The 8062-nt window shown below is 53.0% G+C and overlaps 1 protein-coding gene across 3 annotated transcripts in view; it reads right to left on the minus strand.

Moving 5' to 3' along the window:
* Positions 1-7855, minus strand: part of PHF19 (PHD finger protein 19) — a 24914-nt gene extending 17059 nt beyond the window's left edge. For 2 of the 3 annotated variants that reach the window (XM_027774568.1, XM_027774567.1), the window contains exons 1-6: positions 6813-7853; positions 4934-5134; positions 4373-4454; positions 1515-1610; positions 944-1044; positions 275-423 (exon numbers count right to left, since the gene is read on the minus strand). In XM_027774568.1, the coding sequence (XP_027630369.1) occupies positions 275-423; positions 944-1044; positions 1515-1610; positions 4373-4454; positions 4934-5119 (614 nt within the window). In that variant the 5' untranslated portion in view covers positions 5120-5134; positions 6813-7853. Of the gene's footprint in view, positions 1-274; positions 424-943; positions 1045-1514; positions 1611-4372; positions 4455-4933; positions 5135-6812 lie in introns of all 3 variants that reach the window. The other variant, XM_027774569.1, reaches the window with a different exon arrangement.
* Positions 7856-8062: the final 207 nt, after the last annotated feature.

Raw genomic sequence — 8062 nt, forward strand, 5'->3', positions numbered from 1 at the left:
TCCGGACCCGCCCCTAAGGCCCTACTCCTGCGGCTGTCACTCCTGCCCGGTCAGGCACCACCTCCCTAGGCTCCACCCCCGCGGCTGTCACTCGGGACTCGCTCCTCGAGGCCCGCCCCCAGGTCCCGCCTCTGGCTGACACTCAAGGCTAGGTCTTCAATGTGGCTTCCCCTGGATCTGACCATGCACGCCCGCCCCTGTCGGTCCCGGTCCTGTCGCCTGAGGCTCCCAGACATGACCCACCTCCCTAAGACCCCCATCCCCGCGGCCTTACTCTCCGGGCCCGCCGCAGTAGCAGTAGCATTGCTGCTGGTTGGTGCGGTGGGGCGAGTCCCACTCGAGCTCCTCCGGCTGGTAGGACAGCACCATCTTCACCGCCTGCAGCGTCCTAGCGATGGCGCCTTTCTTCAGCGCGCCGCCTTTCTGGGGGGAGACAGGGCCCGAGTCACTGGCCGGAGTCCCACTGCGCAACACGCACCTGCACAGGGCTACCCAGGAAAATGTTGCCCAGGTACCCCGCAGATATTTCAGAAACTGCAAGGAGATTTTTCTCACCTGCCCCCAAACCCATCTATCCCAGAAGGCTCTCCATTAATATAACAATATTAATAGCAATGAGCGCTTTAAGTCAAGATATCAATTGCCAATACTATTGAGAATGGGCATTTACATGGCTTTTTTCTTTCAATAACAAAGCACCATTTATTGAGGGTCTCCTACTTGTAATATGAAACCTGTGTCCATTTTATGGTTGAGGAAACTGAGGCTCAGGGAGGCCAAGGACAAGCCCTGGCAAGGGGAAGCTGTGTCCAAAGTTCAGGCCCCTGAATTCGGGCTCTGGGATGGGGAGTTGGGCCTGCAGAGGGAGTGTGGCTGCCCCACAGAAGGAAGCTGGGGAGGCAGGGACAGGGGAGGTAGGGACAGGGAAGGGTGGAGGGCTCACCCGCACAGCCAGGGCGAAGATGCAGCGTCGGCAAAACCAGGGCGTGAGCAGGCGCCGGCTGGCACTGCCTGCTATGGGGATGTGGCACTGCTGGTGGTAACCTACAGCACAGGAGGGGTGTTGAGTGCCCACGAGGAAGCAGCAGCCCAGGAAGGGCTGCAGCAAGTCCTGGGAGCTCTGCCTGCCAGCTGCCAGATTGGCTGGTGATGCCATTCAGGCTGCCAAGTCAGTGTCCAGGCTGGGGCCTGACAGGCAGCACTGGCCAGTGAGGGAGACACAAGCTCTGGCTTCAGCACCTGTGCCCCACCTTTCCCACCCACCTTTTCTATCTAGGAGGGCTATGAACTGCACACCCTCTCCTACCATCCCAGCTCCCTCAAGGCCACCTCCCTGGGTCCTTACTCAGAGAATGGCCCCCTTTCACTCTGGAACTCCAAGAGAAACAGGAAGCCAGCTGAGGCTGGAGTGATGCCCATCAGGGGCCCACAGGTCTGAGCCTTCCCAGGGGATATGCAGGGGATATGGGGCCCACAGGTCTGAGCCTTCCCAGTGCCAGGCTCATCCCACTCACCCAGGCCACACTTCCCACAGATGAGGATCTCATTCAGTGGTCCCGATGTCTTCCCCAGGCAGATACTGCACCTGGGCTCCTCTCCTGGAACACCAGCTGGAAGAGAGGCCCTCTAAAGTCAGATCTGCCTCATAGGAGTTAGGAAAGTTTTTAAATCACAGTCCAGATGCTAAGCTGCTGCTGCTCCTAGTAGTACTTGCCCATATAGCACCTAACCCCAACCACTCTGAGGTGCCTGTTACCCTAACTCCAGTCTTTTTTCTTTTTTTTAAAAAAAACTATTTATTTAATTCTATTTATGATCATCATCATTATTATTTCATTTGCTACAGAACACACACACTCACCAGAGAGAGAAACAGAGAGAAACAGAGAGAGAGAGAAAGTGAGAAAGAAAGCTGCCAGGTCTGGGACTCAAATCATGGTCAGCCATGTGGAAATCCAGCATCCTAACCACCATGACACACCTGCCGGCCCAACATAATTTCTTAATACCATCAACAAATTCAATTAGTATTCACGTTTCCAACTGACTCTTAAATAGAAACATCAACAAGTTAAAATTTATTCTTGTGCATCAAGACCAAATCTGTGGGCTCTTCCAAAGGTTCATGGAAAATGATTATGAAAAAAATTATGCATAGATTCCAAAACATTTTTGGCACCAAAATAACCTTGTACTTTAATTCCACTTTTTAAATTTCCATTTTTTGAAGTCTCCTCATGAAGTCGACATGCAGTGTTTGGCTGCTATGCTATTGCAATTGCTTTTAATCTAATGGCCATCTCTCTATTTCTTTTCATTTTTTTATTGTTGTTGAAGAAAAAGTATGTTTTATGTGTTAAAGATTTGTCTGAATATACTAAATACATTTTTATTTGTGCTTCTGTCTTATTTTCTCAGTAGGCTGAAGGTTTTGTAATGGCAGAAATGGTATCTCCTGTTCTCTGTATTCCCAGAACCTCATGTAATAGGAGTTCAGGACATGTTTGTGGAATAAAAGGTGAGGCAGGAACTTTACCCTTTTTTCCTCAGACTATACCCCCAGGAAGGGTAAGTCCTCACTGGCTTAATGAAGTGAGGGACCAATAACTACAGTATCCTCAGCTTTATGCTCTCATCCTGGCAGACACTAGGGAGCCACTGTCAGCCCAGGAGGTGTTGTCATCTGACCGGGAAGACAAGCCATTCCCCAGTCAAACACAACAGCACCTTTATAATACACTGTGGGCCTGCTACGGCTAAGATGAGCTGTATTTTTCCCCAGCTCGCTCCTATGTTTTCCATAACGGGGTATCTAGGAAAGGAGACCCTCATTGCTTTGGATCTTAGAGTGAGAGGGGCTTGGAGAAGAACCAGCCTGCATTGGTCACATGTTCTTAGAGAAAGGGGCTATTTTAAAAAATCCATAGCTGCCTGAGTTCTGTGGCCACTACTTGGCAGGCTTCTTGGAATCATCTCTTATGGTAATATACTCTGGAAACTGCTTCCCTGTAGCTCAACAGCCCTGGCCTGAGCACTTTACAGGATTATCTCATTTAATCCTCCCAACCACCCTATGAAGCCAGTACTTTCAGGATTTTTCAGGGGAAGAAAGGGAGGCTCAGAGAGGTTGCATGATTTGCCAAAGAAGATGCAGCTTGTAAGTGGCACAGAGCTAGAACTCGGTGCAAGGTCTGTCTGACTCTAAAACTGCCACTTTCCTCCATGCCGCCATATCTCTTCTCCCATTAGAGCACAGAAGGCAAACAGATTTCTTCTCTCATGACGACTGAGTGACTGGTAGCAGCTGCTTGGAGCTCCATGCTGAATATACATGAGCAGGGGCTGGCAGGCAGTGTTGGTTAAGGGTGCTGGACTCCCACATGGCCAACTGTGGTTCAAGTCCTGGACCTGGCAGCTTGCTTTCTCACCCCACACCCCCCAAGCCCCCATGTCTCTCTCTGGTCAAATGAAAATAAATGAATGAATAAATAAATTAAAAATAAATAATTCTTTTAAAAAGTATTAAAATAAAAAAGAAAACACATGAGTGTTGTCACAGACTACACGTGATGTCTGTCATGTGCACAGAACAGAAGAATGGTGACAGCACCTCTGATGTGCCATCTCTGTAGGACAAAGTCAGCTCTCTGTGGGCCACCACAGTACCCAGCCTGGCTCCTTCTGTGTCCTGAAAGCTGGTCCAGCTCCATCTAGGCTTGTCCATCGTTATCCTGCCTGCTCCATCTCTGCTTTCTTGGTCTTCTCCACACCCCCTACTCCTTGCCCCATGGGTAGAACTGCCTCCACTGTATTGAGAGCAGACACTGCTCAAATCCACAGGTGACAATTCTGCTTGCTTGGGCTCCTCCTTGTTCCTAGCCCCAGACTGCCCCAGAGCTCTGAGCAGCAGGACATGAAGTACGGCAAGGAAGCCTAGTCCTGGCTCTGCAGCACCTCGGGGACCCTCTCCCACCTGTCCTCCCCACTCAGGAGTTATTTTTTTTTTAAATAATTATTTATTTAATTAATTCCATTTGTTATTACTATTTTTTAATTTGACCAGAGAGAGAGAGAGAGAGAGAAAGGGAAAGCGAGAAAGAAAGGTCCAGGACTTGAACCACGGTTGGTCATGTGGGAATCCAGTGCCCTTAACCACCACACGACCTGCTGGTCTCCCTCAATTCTGAGCACTCAAGGGGATGGGGCAGAGGTCACAACTGCCATCATCATCCCAAGTGGGCTTAGCAGGGGGTTCATGGACAAGGATAGATCCTAGAAATAAGAGGTGGCAGAAGAGAAGGAAAAAAATGAAGGTGGTACCAGAGAAAGATGCAGGAGAGTGGGGGGGACCCAAAATTTTAGCAAGACTCACCGTGCTGTATGTCCTTCCACAGGACCCAGTATTTGGAATTGTCTTCGAAAGTCACAAGGCAGCTTTGCTTGGAACTGCTGACCTGGGCACAGAGAGGAAGCCACGTGAGAAAGTGGCTGGGGAAAGGCAGGCCGGAACATGGCCCCTCTCCCCCACTTTTGTCTCCTTCTGCTCCAGGAATCAGAGCTGGTCTAGAAGGGAACGGAGGGGGGCAGCTCTTGGAGGCAGTGTGTCACTGGAGCTGCCCAGACGGGGATGGGGATAACAACTGGGTGGGACTATGGAGGGCAGAAGGCCAGCCCAGTTGGCCACTGTGACCCCCTCCAGCCTGCTTTGGTGTTCTGGGCTCTCAGAGCACTTTGCTAAAGAACTGCTTGGGTGACACTGGCACTAAATACGGTGCCCACCAAAATGAGCACCCACTTTCAGCTTTTGGGCATGAGGGATGAGAGAGTAATTCTTCGGCAATCTCCCCCCTCCTGTCCCTGGTCTGAGAGCTTGGCCACGGGGTGAGCAGAGAAATGCCAGGCCTGGGGGCAGGGGCCAGGTGGGAAGGTTTACCCTCTTGATCTTCCCGAGGTAATACAGCCCATCTGTCCACCGGCACAGCACATACTGGCCCTCTGTCAGCTTGGACATCAGGTCTTTGAAGTTGTTCTTGGCCTTCGCCAGGGCCCCCTTGTTGGGGAGGTGGCTGGTGGCACCATAGGAGTCCCGAGTCCCTGGATCTGGAGCTCGATTCTCCATCAGCTTCCACTGGCCCTGGGAGAGAGCCAGAACAGGGCCTTTACCTTTCGCTTCCCTGCTCCAGAAAGCCCATCTGAGGATGGAAACTGCTCTTTCTCTGACCTGTGCTATCGGCCAGACGTGTTATCGGCTTACCTTGTCTTCACCACACGCTATGAGGCAGATTTATTATTCCCTGTAAGGTAGGGAAGCTGAGGCGTGGCAGGGGAAGTGACTCGCCCATCAGAGGCAGAGCTGTGGCACCATCAGGTGAGGACATACAAGTAGGTCCTACTCTCTCCACTCATTCCTGGCTGCTTTCTAGAGAGAATGAATCTGGCCAGCAGTGGGGTGGTGGTTAAAGTGGCTAGAACCCACATGATGGACTGAGTAGTTCAAGCCTCAGACCTGGCAGCTTGAATAAAAGAAAAAAAATACCAGGCATGGGTGCTGTGTACCCCAAATCATGGAAGAAGTGGAGAAGGGATTGCCGTGTTGCCATCTCTCATGGGGGTGGTGGTGGTGGTGTTTCCTCATTTTCCTCTCTCTGTCTCTCTCGTGAGAGTGAGTGTCCTCTAGCAAATTTAAAAAGAGAGAGAGGGGATGGCAGGTGGCATGGTAGTTGGGCCGTTGGACTCCCACATGGTTGATGGCAGTTCAGGTCTCACACCTGGTGGCTTGCTTTCTCACTTTCTGTCTCTCTCTATCTCTGTCTCTCTTTGATCAAAAATTAAAATAAATAAATCTATAAATAAAATTAAATAAATAATTCTTCACAACGAAGAGAGATAGAACGAATCTTTCAACCATTTCCAAGCAACATCCCCTGTCCTGTCTGAACCACAGTCCCTGTCTCAGGAGACGGAGGCTTTATTTCTTTTCTATTCTTTTCTTTTTAGAGAGATTTTTGCTATAGGGCACGTGTACTCGTCGCAGAGACAGAAAGCAAGAAATCACATCTCAGGGGGATGGTCACACCACAATCCCTTCTCCTCCTTTCTCCTCTTGGGATTTTTGGGCACACATGCACATGCACCCAGTGTGTTTCAAGCTGTCAGGTGCAGGACTCAAACCAGGGTCGACTACATGGGAGTCCAGCCATATAACCATTACGCCATCTGCTGGTCCCGTGAGGCTTTATTTCTTAAGCACACTCCAGTTCCTGGGTGGAGGGCCTTCTCCAGGGGAGCAGCTGGGAAGATTTTGCATCCCTCATCCCTACCCTGAGGTCTGTCCAGAGAAAACTCCCGTAGAAAGGAAAAGGAAAACCCCTGGGGTGGCTTGTGAACTGGTGTAGACTGGGCCATCTGTGTCTTTTGTAATCCCTTTTTCTGTTCTCAATTAGGGGATGATTTAATAGAAACCAACTCTGGGACATTTAAACCAGCTCATGCCTCTACCCAGATGCAAATTTGCTCCAGGCAATCAAGTCATCCCGGTGCCGCCCTGTCCAGGCTGCCTCTCACCAGCCTATTCAGCATGGGACTGCCCCCCGTCCTTTCTCTCTCCAAGCTAAGGGCCCCTCCATGGCCCCCAGAGCCCTCAGGCATCTCAGACTTCTCCTAACAGTGAGTTGCCACAGCCTGCCAATTGCAAGCAGTGACTGCTGCTGTCCATCACTTTTCCATCATTCTGTCCTGGTCTGAGTCCGGGCCTTCCCTTTTACTTGGGCCATTCATTCATTCACTGTTTCCTGAGCTGTGTGCGCACTCACCTATGCTAGGCACCGGCAAGGGAGAATGGTACACCAGACGCCGCTCTCCTGCCTCTCCACGGAACTCTTCCACAGGTCCACCATCCACCAATGCCCTTCTAGAAACTGTGGCCTTCACTGGTGTTTGAAGCCCTCGTCAACGCCCCCTCCTTCCCTCTCTGGGCTCACCTGGCTCCGTGCCCCTCCGCCCACTCTCCACTACAGTCCAACGCCGCCCTGTCAGTTCCCTGCACTCCCTTCCCGACTCCTCCCTCTGCTGGCGCTGGCACCTGGGGTTATGACTATCTGAAGGCAGGAGAGTCCTGTGCACGTTCCGAGGTTGGGGCCGTGTGCTGCTGCGAGCCCGTGTAGGGTGATGCCCACAGCAGTGTGCCAGGGAGTAAGTGAAACTAAACACACGTGCGCGCCTTTACGGGGCCTGCGCGAGCAAGGCACTGCTGGGGTGTGGGCTCCCCAGACGGCGGCGGTGTGACCACGTCTCCCTCCAGCCCCCTCCGATTTCTCTCTGTTCTCTGGGGCAGCGCTCACAGACACTGGGCATGGGACCGACGCAGTCTGAACCCCTGCCCTCTTCCTGCCACCTGGTTCCCCCAGCGTTGCGAAGCCCCCATCGGCCCGGCCTGGGGCCAGGGCTGAGCCGCGGCAGGTTCACAAACTGACACTTCCTCCCCCGCTGCGCCTTTGGGAGCCCGCCCGGTCGCCGCGCCCCCTCCCTGGCCGGGCGGGGGCCCCCGGGTGGCGGCCCCGCCCCCCCCCGCCTCCATCCTCCCGGAGCGGGCCCCCGCGGGCTGTGATTGGCTGATTCAAACCCATCTGCAAAGAAATGCCTGTTTGCGGGTTCTCGTCGGCGTCCAGTTCAAATCCACGGCACCCGGAGCGCGGGGCCGGGAGGGGGCAGGAAGCGAGGATGATTCATGCTGGGGCCTCTCCCAGGGCGGCCGTTGGCTTTTTTAAAAGGGTGTTTAGGAGTAGGGGGAAAGCTTGCAGAAATACCCCCTTGGGTTCAAGCGCTTCTCTCCTCTGTCGCTCTGACGCCGAGACTCCCCCCCCCCCCTCGTCCCAGTCCTGCTGCAGCCTGACTTCAGACGTGAGCGAAATCCCAAACGCGCCCGTCTGTCCTTCCCCCCTCCCCAACTGGAGCAGTAAAGATCGGGGCAAGGAAGGGCGACCTGTCACCCACGCCCCGAACGCCCAGCCCCAGCCCCTGGGCGCGCGGCTACTCAGGGTACCAAACCCTCGGAGGCTTTCGA

This window comes from Tupaia chinensis, unplaced genomic scaffold (genome assembly GCF_000334495.1).
Source record: "Tupaia chinensis unplaced genomic scaffold, TupChi_1.0 Scaffold000455_1, whole genome shotgun sequence".
NCBI lineage: Eukaryota > Metazoa > Chordata > Mammalia > Scandentia > Tupaiidae > Tupaia > Tupaia belangeri.